A 17022-nucleotide genomic window follows, 5' to 3' on the forward strand; every position below is an offset into this window, starting at 1 on the left:
GGACGCTAAACATAGATGGTTAAATTTCTATCAAAAATTAAGTCTCCATTGGCGCCATTTTGTATTCTTGTGGGATTCCTAGTGCTTCCTGGAATCTGTTTCCAGGACTGGCAGAACCCCTAACTCCTTGGGGGAGCAGACTTCCTAGCCTCTTCTCTGTGCTAAGATTTGCCCCCTGACTGTGCTTCTTCTCCTCAGCACTCAGGAATCCCTCACCCCTGAAATTTCTCTCTCTGGAACTCTCTTAGGTTTCGTGCTTTACAGCATTCATCTTAAAAATTCCTATTCTCACCCATTTCTCCTTGAACTATTTGGTTTGCCTAAAACAATGGGAGAATTTAGTGCAGGAAGCCACAAAGGTGACACGCACTTTTCCATGAATGAGTTATAAATTAGCTTTGCCCTGTGGTGACATCACAACCCATGGAGTTCAGCCAAGGTACACAGGTTATTACATAGATTTTTAAAAGGTAGTTAATTAGAAATTTAATAGCAAAATTTAAATAAGCAGAATGTTTAGAGATTGAAAGGATGGCACAGGACCGGGCACCTAGAGCACTGTCCTAATCAGACCATGTATCAGGTGTAACCAGGCATAACATTTTCTAAGGTGGTGACCTGTGAAAACTGGAGAAAATGTTTCATTAATTAATCATTGCTAAATCCACAAGAGGCTTGAAAATTGACCTACCTGCTTTGGCCCAGGATGGATAAATAGTTACATGGCCAGATACCGCTTCAGTTCCTGGGTTAATATATCTCAAAATAGTACGAAACAAAGAGAGACTTGACTTCCCCACATTCAACATGATCCTTATTTCATTCTGAAAAATACCAAAAGCCATAAAATATAGAAGAGACAACTGGTTAAAAGAAATGTTAGCCAAAAAGTGACTTTATTCAAGATTCACTACTGGGCTGGTAGTGTACACACACACATACACACAAATACCCATAACGACAAGCACCAAGTACCTATGTGGAAGGCAGGCCTAACAATAAAATAAAATCAGTTAGAATTAAAGTTATACTCCCTCAGCAACTGAGATCCTCTTTTGATCTTTTTGTAATCAAGCAGACAGAGCAGAATATAGATGGACTAGTTAGGGAAAGCCACGGGGACAGAGGCAACCACCTCTGGCTGGGAGAAATAAAAAGGTGGAAGAGAAAGAAAGGATGTGTATTATTTAACACCACCACCTCCACAGAGAGACTACTCCAGGGTCCACTTCACATACATGAAATTCAAAATGGTCACAGAAACTAATGGTGGCTAAGGAAAGGTTATAGACCCCAAAAATATTAGTGATAAAGTCTGTGTGTAACTAAAATATGCTCACTAAGTTATATGAAATTTGTCTCAATCCCTATTCAGAAAGAATGTGGGTTTTTGGAGCCGTGTGTGTATGGGGGGGTAGGGGAGCGGGAGCAGGGGGGCAAAAGGAGGGTGCTCCTGTTGGTCCCCAGACCCCTGGTGCTCACACAATGCTCTAGTGCAGCTATGCCATGATCTTAAAGGAAAGAGTAGACTATTTTAATTCTGAACTTCAGACTACATGCTCAAGTCCAGCTGTGGTCCAAGGAAAGTTGATGAGACTAGAAAATTTCCAACCTAGTGGTTCTTCTGGTTTCTACCCCAGCTCCTTTGGTTAAATATGAAGGGGACTTTTGTTGAATGACACATCTGTGACAATACAGACTGACTTTGAGTGGGATCCCTGATGTGGGAGCAGGAGCTTAGCTGACCCATCTGAGGAACTCCAGCTGGCTCTCTCAATTTGACTAAATTCATCTTAAAGTGTTACTTCCAAGTTGGAAAATAAAAATGCAAAAGTGTATCAGGAGCTGTGTAAAGCTATTGGTGACTTGAAGAACACCACCAAGGTCCTCTGCTTAAAAATACTTACAAAAAAAATTCACCATTAGAAATTCATTCCTTTGTGGTAACCAGCTATTTTTCAAACCCTAAACATCTGTGGGAAGGTATATACCTTGATTGAGCACTCGTTCACATCCTGTTTTGACTCAGTGGAATCCACTGCTTTTCAATGAATAATGAAGTAAGATCGAGGAACTAAATAAACTGAATTTCTGTATTTGAGGAGAAAGAGAAATCAGTGAGGTGTCTTAAGATCCTAAGTACTGTTTGGGAAAGGCAGCCTGGATGGGGATTTTGGCCAGAGAAGAAGCAGCGTTAGAATCAGTGGAGGCTCCAAGGGAACTGCGAATAAGTCCCAGTTTCTCTAAGGGCTGAATGAGATAGAAATAGCTAGTGCTTCACCTGGATCTGCTGAGGACATATATTGGGTTACCATGGTCATCAGTTTGCCTCTTTTATTCTGAATTTCTCCACTGAGAAACACAGCTTGAAGAGGCCAACCCCAGAGAGAAATTTTGAGAACAAAACTACTCAATGGCTACACAGAAATGTTTCATTGTATATATTAAGTTCTAAAGGTAAACAAATAAAGTGTAAAATCCTTAAGTATTCCAATACAAAGCCAAGAGAGATGGATACAGTAGAGAATAATGAAGGAAAAGAGAAATGTGGGGAACAAAAATGAAATAACACTGCCTAAAACTCCTCATTTATCTTAGTTTCTATTCAAATACTAATTCAGAGCTTTAAAAAGTAAAAAAAAAAAAAAAAAAAAAAAAATTAGCAATACAAGCTTTATTGGAATTATTTAAGTCAACTTATTTTTATTCTTCACAAATGATTTTAAAGAAAAATGTCTCTCATGTTAAAATAGAGCCTAATCTTGTTTGGAAAACTTCTTACAAAAAAGTCTCCAGAGATAAGCACCATATTTCTTTAATCCTTTTATTTTCTGGTTTGATGACCAAATTAAAGTAACAATAAACTGTAAAATCAATATATATGCTTATCAGCTAAAATCCAACCTTACCCTGAGTTCCATCCATATTCTGAAGGAAAAGAATCCTAGAATCAGTTTTGGGGACAGTTTATCTTTTGCAGGGACTGAGAATGCAGTGGGTAAGTATACGGGCTACTCTGCCACGAAGCTATTTCCTGCTGGATACATACCTGTACGGAGGTCATCTGAGCGTATCCTCTCCAGCTAAATTCAGGAAACTCCCGGGGATCATATCCGAACCGAAGTTGTCTTCCGTTAGGTGTAGTGCCATCTTCAATCTCATACTTCATATGATGCAAATCCGGGAAATAGTAGTTGTTTTCAGGTCTTTTGTAAATAAAAAGAAAACGCCAAGATAGCAAGTTGTATTCATTTATAATTTGAATATCCTTTCATCCCATTAGCTACTGCTAAAAGAACTCCCACCGAATTGAGAGAGAACATTAAATAAGGACAAGTGAGAGGGGCCCCTGGCTTTTTCTCTAAATTATTGCTTTCACTCATGTAAACATACACATAAAACACACTCAACACCTAGTCATTGCAAGCAGTAAAATGAGAAAATCATTTACCACAACCCATAGTGGTAGCATCTTTTAAAATGTTCTAAGTGGTTGCCAACAACTTAGCAAAGTCAAATTAGGTTATTTACTATAAATTCATTCATTCATTCATTTATATAATCATATGCACTCATTACACAATTATTAATATCGATGTGCCAGGAACTGTTGCTAAGCACCAGTGAATATACGATACAATAGTGAACATGACAAAATATTTCATATGCTGCTTATAAATATATATATATCATTAGAATGATTTTTCTATGCCTTGTTTTCTCTTAAACTATATGCCTATAAATGGATTGCTTTTAAGAATACAATAAGGGCAATCACAGAGAAGGATAAAAAATGTTCCAACACTTCTGTGACATTTTATATTCAAACAACTTGAAGTTCTTCAAAATGGCACATATTGACAATCCTGTCACATACGGTACTAACAGCAGTTAGTGGATGTAAAGCCATAGAGATAATTTAGTAAAAGCAAATAAATGGCATGCTCCTATATTGCAAGTAGAATTAGGAATGCTTACAATTTTTCTGGAGGTAATTTACAAAGATGCTTAAAAATATCCACCCCCATTGACTCAGTAACTATACTTCCAGGAATATATTCTAAAGAATGATTTTATATATATTGTCAAAGAATTAACATAAAAGAATGTTTATATTATATTAGTAAAAACTTGGAAACAACATGTATGTTGTTTTTGTACATAAATGTACAATAATTATGAAATCATTAAAGAAATTATAAAATATTATGTAACCATTAATGTTTTTTTGAAGACTGATGATAATGGAAAATGTTCATAATATCATGTCATGAAATTGACACAAATTATCTGGAAAACATAATACTAATTTTTATTCATAGAAAAAGCCTAGGGATACATACAAAAAAAATATTGAAAGGGGTTTTCTGTGGGTGCTGAAATGAAGATTAATCTTTGCCCTTTTACTTTTGGGTACTTAGGAAAATTTTACAGTGAATATATATTACATTTATTATCCCAAAGTTATTTAGAAAACAAAGTGAATGTGAATGCATTCTCAACTTGTAAGAAAAACTAAAAATTCTCAGATAATTATATAAACTCTGGGGAGGAATTTAGGACAGTAGGAGGCAAGATTTACCAACCTGAAGAAAAGGTACCTATGCTGCTGGTATCTGTTATGTTCCTTTTATTTTGGTTATCATTTATCACCAAATCAAAGGACATGTTCTAAATTTCATACATATGTATTGACTGTAATGTAAAAAGTCGATATGTTTTCCTCTGGGTGGGCAATTTAATTCCTATTCAGTTGCATTATTTCAACCCCCAAATTAGCCAATCACCTACACAGATGGAAGGAGAAAAAACTTATGCTGGCTAAGTAGGGAAAAGACCACTTTACCAACACGAGGGTAGAAAGAGGTAAAACTTGGGTGGAAAATGTTTCTGAACCTGTTTACAAAATTCCTCTGGTCCACTATGCGCCTGGCTACTTTGCAGGAAAATAAGTCTACAGACGTGCCGTGTCCTCCTCCTCCACATACCTTGTATTACATGGCCCAACAGTGACTGCTGTTTAGAAATGCCTGAAAAAAGCACAGCTGAGATGCTCTGACTTTTAGAATTCAGTTAATTGCTGGAAACATGGAGTGAAAGGAGAGAAGTGCCATACTAAATAGGAACAATTTAGCTTAACTACATACACTATTTCTTTATTCATCTGTTGATAATGCATCAATAGTGAAGGTACTTGAGATTTAGAAGTTGCATTTCACAGAGTTTCCAGCGTATGATTAAAAGTCAGAATATTAAAAATTAGTTTTTTTCTTTCCTCCACTGAGGGAAAATTATGGATGGATCATGGTTCCAAAAATATATATAAATTGCTAAATACGACAAGACGAAGAGACAGTATGCTGCTATATTTGCTACATAGCTTCTTTGCGATCGCAGTTTCCACTTCGCTCCCCTGCTCCTACAGTTTCATTTTAATTTGCTCTTGTGTGAGACGAGGGACTTCTTCCCCCTTCTAAAATTTTCTTAACACCCCTACTCACGGGTCCCAAGAGAGAAGCAGGACCTGCCCGCCTCCTCCATGCTGTGACTTTTAAATGGAGGCTCCACCATGGGAACCTGCCTCATGCATGCAGCTCTAGTCTCGCCCACATAGCTTTTTGTACCTGTGGGAAATTTGCAGTAGGCCCCTCCATGACCTATAAAGTGGAACTGTTTTTATGGGCAACCTTACCTCCTGTTTTAATTGGACTCACTCACAAGTGTCCACATTTCAAATATCAGTACGGCTCCATTTGCCCTCTCTCCTTAGGACTGCTTCTCTCCTCACCAGAACTGTCAGTACAGACAAGACTCTTCCATAACATTACTGTGGGTAGAAACCTCCCTGAAGACTCACCGCTGACAAGAGTTTCCCACGATGTGCTCTCGGCACTGGCATACTCCTGAGGAACTACTACACATGGGGGTGATTGCTCCACCAATGTCACACTGACACCCTGAAAGTCAAGAAACAGCAGTGGTTACCCATCAAAGTATCCCCATGCCGATGCTTTCCAGCCTCCGGGAGAAGTGGAAATCAGTAAGCCCAGCGATGCAGCACTGAGCCTTCTTTCCCCTGCCACATCTTACATCCAGCAGGTTTGAAACATGTATGAACCTCCCAAACTGAATAGCATGTCCCTCCAAAAGTCCACCTGTAAGTTGGAGGTGCACTTGTAGGCCAGCTCCAACACTGTCATCCAAGATAAAGGGACAGTAGCTCAGGAGCTAAAAATGATTTGGCAACATAGTGCTATTATAAACAATGTGTACTAAAGAGAGGTAGTGGGACATACAAGAATAGTCTTGTGGGGCAACTGCTCCGCAGTTTTATTATTTAACACAACATTATCTCTAAAAATCTGGTGTGAGGTTCTTGTATAAAGATATACAAAATACATCTTTAACATTACTAAGCCTTGATGTTATTTACAATGACTCTCCCCATTCTAATTATGTTTTTTAAAATTAAACCAATAGTGTGCTGGTAATAGTGGAAGCAGCCTCATTTGCAGTTTATTACTAGTTACACCTGAATGTTTGGCCCAATTCCCTGGACAGAATTTGTCAGTCCCATCCACCAGAAAGTCTGCACGAAGACAATGAACTCAGAAGAAAGTTTATCCTAACGGTCTTTGCCCATCAACACTTTTGCTTAACTCAGGACCCTGTGAAAGTATTTACCTTGACACCCAAAGTAATTGCTCTTTTCTAAAGCAAAATATCCATCTTCGCATATGTCACACGAATCACCACCAACATGGGACTTGCAGTGACAGTCGCCATCTCGCTGTAGAACAATGAGCCAGATGACAAAATTGGATTAAGATTACAGCATTTGCTAAGCTTCAAGATTTAAAACTGGCTTTGTGTAATATGAAACAGTGTAGCCAGCATCTGAAAACTTCCAGAAAGATTACCATGCGTGCTATACAATTGTCCTGTACAGTATCCTCCCACAGAAATGCCACAATCAATTGCTGTAACATTCTACTGATATCATATGAAAAACTGGCTCACATTACCTGCCCACACTCTCCAATTCCACTCACTGTTCCCAACACATGGCACTGGCATTCTGTGAAGATAAGAGAACATCCTTCGACCAAGGTTACACAAAGGACAGTTCCCCGGCGCTGGGAACATGACACACCAGCAATATTACATGTGCAGTCACTTCCTAGCATGCTTCTGCAGAATTCCAGTTTGCACTGTTGAAGCCTAAAATTAGACTGCTTTCTGGCGTCAGCAGAACACCCAGATCAATACCATCCAACTACAAAGAGTAATGGCTAGTTTATGACCACTCTGGTAGAAAAACTGCTATCTCGGGATTTTTAAATGATTCTAATGTCAAAGTCATTACTGACACGCTTACATAAAAATATACTCTCTTTAAGGATATTCTCTCCACTTAGCCACCATTAGCTTAGTGTTTTTGAGTCTTATCTTGGCTTCAATCTAAGCACAAAATGAAAATAAAATTAAATCAGAAAGATTGGATTATCAAAATAAGGCAGTAAAAACCATTTATCAAGTAGCTGTCTTCACAAACAACACAATACATATGGAAACAGGATATAAATCCCTTGCTGAGATTTTGAAAATGAGAATTCTGCCAAAAGTGGGGGGAAAAAAACATCAAAATATTTACACAAAATTTCAGACAAACTGAACTGATTAAATAAATAGCTCTTTCATGGGTTTAGTCACTGGGATCGAAAAAAATTAAGAGGGAGCTACAATATAGTAAATTATTATGTACAAGAAACTTTACCTGAACATCCATTGGGGTTTTCTTTGGCCAGATTCCAATATAATGGTTTGCAGATGCTGCATGTAGAACTTGCAACATGAAGTTTGCACTGGCAATACCCCTTTAAAAGAAAAGGAAACTAAGATTTGACATCTCAGAATTAAGCATGTTTTCAAATATGTGTTGTGTACAAAGCTTGTCACAGAAATGTATTTTGAGCATGAAAAGTAAATTAAGTGTATCCAGGGGGAATAAAAGTACGGGGTTGATTTCAACAGTCTGCTAATTGCTTTTGTATTATTATTCATTTATTTGTTATATACGTAATGCGTATTTCTGGTTAAAACAAAACTGAAAAATACAGAAAAAGAAAAATTAAAAAATCACTCTGATTTATAACATTATCATTGCTGATTCTGTTACAGTCTGGACTATAAATTTAAATGGAAAAATATCTCAATATTTAACTTGTGAGCATCGGTAGAAAATTACCTTTATCTGAAAGTGTTTTGTAAAGACACTTGCTTAAACATCGTCTAGGCTCACAGGAAAGAGGCAGAACCTCTTTCCCATCGCTCTTGTAGGGCCAGAGGGCCAGCGTCTCCTAGCTCTTAGGCTAAGAAGCTAGATAATTTCTAAAATGCTTAGAAAACTAATCCAAATAGTGTAGTACTGTTGTGCTGGTAGTAATATCACATAAATTGCAATTACTTTGTACACATACAGCTTTATTTATGTGAATTTGGCCTTCTGTTTTCTTAATTTTAATCATGTATGTCAGGCTCCAGGGTGGCAATGCCCTCAGAGTAACCAACAATAACAGTTAAATTATAGGACTCTAGAATTCAGCTTAAGTAAACTTTATTTTGTTTTTGAAAAAAAGTCGTAATATTACATATGCATTTTGAAGACAAGCAATGACTTCTTTAGGCAATTTGGCCTTAGGCCTCATTTTAATTTACTTTTAATTTCAGGATGTTCCCAAATGTGTTAGTCTTTTAAAAAGCATCAGAAGAATAGTTAGAATTGCAACCCTTTAACAATTCTCCACTTACCAAACTGGAGTCAAGGGTACCGGCTAGGTCACAGGAACTGCTGGAGCCTGTATGTGATTCAGAAGTGCTTTAAATATCTGGGTGCTAATGTTTATTTGTTTGTCTCTTTATTGTGATGTTTTGAGTTTTTAAAGATTTACTTCTTTTTAAACATAGCACCTCTACATTTATATTTTTTGATAGATGGGTAACAAGGACTTTGCATGTAATTCAGAAAAAGGCACCCCAAATCATCTTTAGGACCCTTAATCCCCAACTCACCCCCTTTGCTACTGAACAACTCTAGTCCCTGCCTACTACTCAAAGTTCAATTCTAACTGATGATGGAGTAGACTGGGAAAGGAAGACTCTAGAATTTTGAGCATCTTTAGTATTATCCAGAAGAGGGCAATATTGCACCAACAGATTTTTTTAAAAATTGTCCAATTAAAAAGACGTTATGGACTTTCTAAGTACATTTTTTAGTTAATCAAGACTTAATTCTCTAAACACCACAACCTCCTTGTTCCTCACCTGTACTAAAAGTATTTCTATATACTATTTTTCAATATAGTATTACAAGCCCAATATAATCTCTCTTCAATAAATTGGAATCTTGCAATGGCTCAGTGTTAGTATTACATAATATTAGAAATGAAGAGAGGTTGGGTAAGCCTGCTCTGAGCCAAGTTTTTCCAATAATTTAAGTAAACTCTTGTTTTCTTACAAATTGTTCTTTAGACTTTTTGCCTTTATTGTCCCCTCTTAGTCTGTTTCAGCTTCTTCCTTGATGAAATTCATATTCTCTCTTTCTCTCCCCTTCTCTCTCTCTCCCCCTCTCCCTCCATTCCTCTTTTCTTTGTTGACGTTCCATTGCATTCTTCTGTATTAGTCAAAACGACCTTCCTGCTCTTTGTGCTTTTCCAACCTGGCCACACCCAGCCTTTGGCTCCTCTCCAGGCTAACAAGCTCTGGAGAAATTCTCATTGCTGCCCAGCCCCACTGCCCACTGGCACAGCACTTCCCACAGCATCCCCTTCCACTCCTGACCCTGTGGAGGTGAGCAGACCCAGTTCTGGACAGCGTCACGCTCTGGGGACCTTTAGGCAAGCAGCCCCCTCTGACTGCTGGCTACAGTTTCCACCAGCAAGAAAATCTGGTTTCTTGAGGATTCTGGTGAGTAAGGTTCTGGGGAACCCAGTATGAGCTGTGGCTCTGTCTCAGACAGCTCTGAATGCAAGGCTCCAAGCACTGCTATCAGGAACAGGAAGGGGTCTAAGAAAAACACATTCTCCTGATGGAAAATCTGGTTCAGCCTTTCACAAACACCTCTTCTCAACAGAGAAAGGGTCCTCTGAAAGTCACAGTCAGGAGCTACTCACCACGCAAGGCAGCATGCACCTGAAGCCCAGTGAGATTCCCCAGGCGTCTTAGGTCCATGACCTCAGCCACAGAGCATGCAGATTCTCAATCTCTTGTATCAGTGGAGGGATGAGTACCGTTGACTCATGACAGTGTTTCCTCCTTGGCTCGCTCGTTCCAAACCAAAGAGACCTGGTTCACCCCACTCCCCTGTCCCTCAGATCTAGGCTGATGTGTGATGACACAATTCCCAGGAGGCCAGTGGTAGGCAAGAAAAGAGGGGCAGAAACCCAGCAAAGGTCCTGCTCAGCTCGACTGAAAGAGGACCTGTTGGAACTCCCCTTGGGAGATGATATAGCAGCCAAAGTCAGTGCCACAGCCCAGACCCAGAGAGAAACCAGGATGCCTTGGGATGGGGACAAGGAACACTGGGCTTAACAGAGTCATCTAAAAGGGGCCATGTTTGCCACATTGCTATAGACAGAGAATTTACATGGGAATCAAGAAACACAAATTTATAATACATGGGAATTTTTTTTTTAATTAGGAATAAATCATTTCTGCCCTCCTCTGAGGACCTAAACTGGGAAGGAACCAGGCAGATTAGGGTCAAATGTATAGATGAGACCAGTGGTGGGTCTCCAGGGGTTTGCAGGCTGCTCTGGGAGCCTGGCTGCACACAGTTCAGAGAGGAAACCACCCTTGGCATTCTGATGTCTTCCCTACCTTGGCAGTGAGGGAAATCATAGGCTCCTGAGAGGCACCTGTCACACTGCCGTCCTGTAATCCCCGGCTGACATTCACACTGTCCAGTCACTGGGTTGCAGGGCGTCTGGTAGGAGCCAAGGGTTGAACACTGGCAGGCTGGATGAAAAGATCTCAGTCAGACACAAGGCAACAGGGTATGAGACCAGGAGAAGAGCATGGTGGTGGAGCTGGAAAGACTTAAATCCAAGTTCCAGCTTTACCTCTTATTAGACCTGGAACCTGAAACAAGTTGCTCAAATGCCCTAAGCCTGGTTCCCCTTCCTTAAATGGGAATAATACTAACATCTACTTGATAAGATTGTTGCCAGAATTAAATAAGATAATACTTGAAAGAGCTGGGGACAATGCCCGTCTCATAGTGAGCACTCAATAAATGCTCGTGGTTCTTTGTTTTGTTCTTTTGCTGTTGTTAATTTCATATTCAGCAAGATTGGCTGGTCGTGGATGAGGGCTTTGGGAATGCTTCTTGCACACAGTTATTGGTGCTCCTAAGAGGAGGATAGAGGGAACAACTGATGAGGGATGTAACTCATTAGAAGAGCAATTCCACATCCCACAGGGGATCAAGCACAAATCATTCCAATCAGAATAGGCCTCCAATTGTACCCTTTTTTTCTCTGTCCATGTCTCTTCACACCCTGATTTGTCAAGGTCTAGTGTAGTTGAATAATTATGCAGGCAGGGTTGGGAATGGATGGGAAATGCATCCCAGTTTCCTTTCTCCCAGCTCAAGTAGGGGAATTAAACATGCATGGATGGAGAGAACAAATTCTGGCCATTCCCTTCTCTGTTCCTTTCCCACTGGGTCAGGTTCCTACCAGTTTCTATGTGGCTAACATCCTACAGCCCTGCAGTTACCCAGCAACACTCCCATTTGCACTGCAAGGACCCGGCTTCTGGGGAGAGGTGAGCAGTGGAGACAGCCCACTCAGCTGGATGGACCATTCCCCACCTTAAGAACTAGAAGGAACTGGAGATTGTCTCCTTGAATTCCACTGTCACATAATGCAGTTCAGAAGTTACGTGACATTTCCAAGTTCATGAACAAGTCTGTAGCAAGGGTTTCAGTCTCTAGGGCAGACACATCTGGATTCCAGTACCAGTTCTGCCACTTAGCTGTGCAATCATGGGCAAGTGGCTTGAGCCTCAGTTTCTTCTTCTAGAGCTGATGATAGTACCCACATCATGAGGTCATTAGAGAATGACCAGTGACAAGGCATGCAAAGTACTGATGCTTGGCAAAAAGGAAGTGCCCAGTAAGTGTTCCCTCTTATTAACATTAATATTGTGATCACCCAAGGGCCAGCACTCGGGGAGGTGCTCATAAACAATCCCATGCTGCATAAACGGGAATCAATCGGTTAGGATTCCTGATCTCCAAATTTATATTCAGTGTATGCAGTAAAAAATATACAGAGAGGGTGCGAAAAAAATGTATACACATTTTAAGTGATGGTCAACTTTGCTCAAGCAGTAGTTCGCCGTAATCAGAAATGTCTGGACGCTGATGGTAACCACTTTGAGCACCTCTTGTAATTTCAGAAGTCAAACGTGACTTGTATTCATCTTTGGTTATCACTATATATTGAGTATTACAATTTTAATAGTTCTTTTCTTTCTTAAAATTTGTATACTTTTTTTTGGCACCCTCTGTATATGCAATCTTGTTTGCAAGGTTTCAAAAATTCCACACTTGTTGAGGTCGTGGAAAAGAAAAGATTCATGAGCAAAAGTGCCAATTCCAGTAATTTATTTGCAGGTGTCCTGAGGATATAAAGCCCCATATCACTAAGCCTTGGCACAGGGAGCTCCCACAGGGATGAGACTGTGCCGTTTTCATTCTCTTTGGCAGGACTCTGCCCAGACCCATGTGTACTAAGTTACTCTGACAGTGCTTTTTGTGATGATGATAATGGTAGCATTTGCTTGAGTTGTCACTGAAATCATAAACTCTCATAAATGAAAGGGAACTTAGCTAGTTTTCTCATTTACAAGTTACCTGGGACTTCAGTGGGCTGTGTGACTTGTTCAGAAAGGCAGAGTTAGCAAGTGGCAGACCTAGACATCATTCCATTTTATATTCTTCGTCCAGCAGACTTTGATTAAAGGCCTACTGTGTTCAACAGCACTGTGATGAGGTGTTGGGGGGGAGGTAAATATGAAAAACACACATTCCCTGACCTCAGGGAGCTAAAAGTCCTGAAGAATTGCTGGAAAAGTATTGACATAGTATGAAGCAAACCGCTCTACCATGCGCCCACCACCAAGAAACTATAAGGCAGATGAAGAAACATGCCTAATGCCACTCAACCAGACTGCGGCAGACAGCAGGAGAAGGATTCAAATCTCCTGCTGCTATCTGGGTCTATGTTCCTTCATGGTCCCATGTTCCCCTTAGGTCTGCCCTTAGAGTCCAAGTCCACAAGAAGGGGCAGATTACTGAGGAAATACTCTTGGGCTCCATGATGGTAATTTTATGTGTCCACTTGGCTGGGCTATGGAGCTCAGATGTTTAGTCAACACCAGTCTACATGTTGTTGTGAAGGTGTTTGGTTTTTTTTTTAAGATGTGATTAACATTTAAATCAGTTGATTTTGAATAAAGCAGATTACTCTCCACAATTTGGGGGGGCCTCATTCAATCAGTTGAAGTCCATAAGAGAGAAAAGACTGAGGTTCCCAAGGAAAAAAATATTCTGCCTCCAGAGTGCCTTGGGACTCAAGTGCCAACATCGACTCTTCCCTGGGTCTCCAGCCTCTAGGCCCACCCTGCAGATTTTGGACTTGCCAGCCCTCACAGTCACATGAGCCAATTCCTTAAAATAAATCTCTCTCTCTCTCTCTCTCTCTCTCTCTCTACACACACACACACACACACACACACACACACACACACACACACCTATCTGTTCTGTTTTTCTGGAGAGGTGTGATTAATACAGCCTTTTTCTGCGATTTCTGCCCTGAAGGCAAATGGAGAGGGAAAGGCAGTCATACAGGAGCCAGCTTAGCTGTATCACAGTGGTGGCAGCTCTGGCCAGCATAATGCGGGTGACATCCACAGTGACCCCTAGGGCCTCAGGGGTTGTCCAGGGAGCCTCAGGAGATGCAGTGACGCTCCAGAAGTGAAAAACAAAGACCCAGCCTTAAGTGCAGGTAAACTGTTTTAAATTGTGAATTACTCAATCTGGCATCACCCTTCTCATTTCAATCCAGCTGTCAGTGAAAGCTGCCAAACTCAAACTCCAACATTGGCTACCCCTTTCTCACTCTTGGAAATACTATAAGGCTTTACAAATATTTTAATTCTGCTGTTTGGTTTGGTCCAGGTCCTTCGTAGTTTCTGGAGTATTTTACTGCTCATCTACTCCTCCTCATTGTTTCTGCTTTAAGACATTTTTACTCCCAAAAGTGATTTAAAAAAATAACTATTGAAAGGTCCAAGGTGACAGGGAGCTTTTCTGTTGCGTTCCCCAATGTCTTCCAGCATCAGGCACAGTCCTAGCCCCTAGTACATGCCAAATAGAGACTGGTTACATGAAAGAATAAGCAACTATTGAAATTCTTCTACAGGGCCAGCCCGTATAGGCTCTTGATACTCGTATGTGTTCTCATTGAATCTTGCAATGCTGCTATGAGGCAGGTATTGCTATGATTAACATCATCCTCTTCTCCATTGTAAATAAGCTTATAGATGAGGCAACACTACAGACATCACATGTAAATTACAAGGTCAATGGAGCTCCTTATTGTTTCAAGGATACTCTGATCACCCAATTTTGGAGCATTTCCTTCTACTGGAAAGCAGGCTGGCGTCTTCTTCAGTCAGAGCCACAAAGCTAAAGCTCAGTTCTGTGACACTTACCACCATCCACCTCTCTGGATAACTGGGCTTCGGGTAGATTTAATGTACAGAAAATCTTAAGGCTTCTTACAACTAACCACCTCAATGTTCTCCTAGACAAAAGCTGCGTTACAAAGTGAAGGGCCAGTTCAGGGCAAAATTGCACAGAACCCACACCCAGCCCTATGGGGTCTATTTTCCCCCATGCGGAGGCGGGGAGGACTCTCTCAGGAACATCCCAGGCCAGAAACCTTCCCTGAAGCTCTATTAACCACTGGCTGGTGCATTTGGACTCTTCTCTTGGCTAGTTTGTCTGATTCGTGAGCCTATGCTGACAGAAGGAGGTTAATCTTAAACTGGCAACATATTTTTAGAATTTTTCTAGGAAAAGACCTGTTACCACAACCCAAAGACCACAGCCCAACAACAAACTCCAATGGAGAGAGTTCTGGTCCCTGGGTCTGGGGTCACTGTGGCCATGTGTCAGGTCAGTGTGGCTGAGGTTTGGGGACAGCTGCACTTTGCCCACCTCAGTCCCTAGTCATGGGAAGACTTGTTCACATTCCCATACTCCAAGCATCTGTTCTAGCAAACTGCATGAGCAAAAGACAGGAGGGAACTGGAGGACGAGAAAATGAAGGAGAGGAAGGCAGGAATGAGGAGGAAGGAGAAGGAAAAGAAAGAGTGACATGGGAGAAGGAAAAGGTGAGAGTGAAACCCCAGAATGACCAAGTTAGCCGAGAGAGTTGCAGTCGTATTCTGTGATTGGAGATACAGAGCTGAAGCAGACATCCACAGAAATATAAATTATAAATACATACAGACAATTCTCTAATGTGGTCTCATAGCTACAATTTGATTTATACCTATTAGAAACTACAGGACACTTGAGTGGGTCAAAATTAAAATGAGAAGAATATGGCATTGTATTAAGAGAAGTCTGAAGTAAATTAAGTTAATTCAAAACATGAATGTGGGACTGCAGTTGGCAAGAACAACTTAGAAGGGTTTAAAATTCCTTTCCAAGAAGATTTTAAAAATCTTTAAAGCAATACAGAGCAAAATCATAACATTTTTTTTGGCCAGAATATACCAAACCATCTGATATAGGTTTTGGGGCCACGTTGATTTGATTCTAAAATTCAACGGGCCAAGCAATCAACTTTGCCTGAAAAGGAACATAAAATAAAATGTTGGGTCAGACCTTGATGCTAGACCAAGTTCAGATTTCAGTGAGTCTGAGCTTCAGCCGCTAACCTTGAAGCCACCCTCCAAGCGAAAAATTTTAAAAGATTACAAAAATTGTTAGAAAAAGGCAAGCGCAAGAGGAAGGTGACCATCACAGACAGAATGTCGGAACATCCCAAACGCTGCTGGAACCTCATGGTTCAAATCTGGAACAACAAACTGCAGGGTATACCTCTAACCACACCAGGAATGAGGAAGGCAGTGCATTTCTTGCAAAACTTGGAAAACAGCTCTAAGGCAGTGGCGGGCTTCTTTGAGGCTGCATGTGTTCTGGTAAGGTCCACTAAGAAAGGCCTTGAGGTGAACTGCTTCTTCACTTGAATTCCAGAGCCTGAACAATGTTTTCTTTCTTTCTCCCTCATCCACACTTTTGGATGGGGCTGAGAAACAGTGGAAAACAAACGGGCGCAGGCAATTAGGGCATACAATATACTTGCCCCCTCTCTGCCTCACTGTGTGAGCCTTCCCTCCACTTAAACCACAGACAGAATCCAGCAGAGGCTGACACCATACATTCACCGGGGGAGCCAGAGACTGCTAACTGCTTTTCCTCAGGCCCCTCTCTGTAGCGGTTTTCAGCACATCTTCTCCCCCTTAGGCTTCTTTGTTTCACCATCTGGCTGGTAAGGTCAAATGGCTTTGGTAAACCTTTGAAAAAAGAGGTCCAAACAAACTCTACTGAAAATATAAATGAAAAGATAGTCTTCCTTTTTAAAATCCTGACCGCAATCATTTAACATAGGGGATATTGCATTATTTTCTGCATAGTCGCTGATTCAAGAGCTTTTCATGCAAGGTGTCATCTTCTTAGGAAAACAAATGCTATAGTTAAATCCCAGAGGTTTTCCTAATCTCTCATAGGATTGGTCACTTTGGGAAGCTAAGTTTTTTCAGATTGTGAGGATTTTTCTGACACATAGTTTTGCCACCCTTTTTTTGGTTATGGCACCCTGATTTTGCCATGGGGGAACTGCTCTTGCCCTGGCTCTGACAATGCTGTTCAGACAGTGT

At 40.6% G+C, this 17022-nt stretch overlaps 1 protein-coding gene across 1 annotated transcript in view; it reads right to left on the reverse strand.

Annotated features, from left to right (window-relative positions):
- The window catches only part of LAMA3 (laminin subunit alpha 3), a 250555-nt gene that overhangs the window by 123967 nt on the left and 109566 nt on the right, over positions 1-17022 (reverse strand). The window contains exons 13-20 of the mRNA XM_081078751.1: positions 10879-11016; positions 8812-8858; positions 7778-7877; positions 7026-7078; positions 6685-6790; positions 5858-5957; positions 3050-3206; positions 692-824 (exon numbers count right to left, since the gene is read on the reverse strand). Of these exons, the coding sequence (XP_080934877.1) occupies positions 692-824; positions 3050-3206; positions 5858-5957; positions 6685-6790; positions 7026-7078; positions 7778-7877; positions 8812-8858; positions 10879-11016 (834 nt within the window). The remainder of the gene's footprint in view (positions 1-691; positions 825-3049; positions 3207-5857; positions 5958-6684; positions 6791-7025; positions 7079-7777; positions 7878-8811; positions 8859-10878; positions 11017-17022) is intronic.

This window comes from Rhinolophus hipposideros (genome assembly GCF_964194185.1).
Source record: "Rhinolophus hipposideros genome assembly, chromosome: 17".
NCBI lineage: Eukaryota > Metazoa > Chordata > Mammalia > Chiroptera > Rhinolophidae > Rhinolophus > Rhinolophus hipposideros.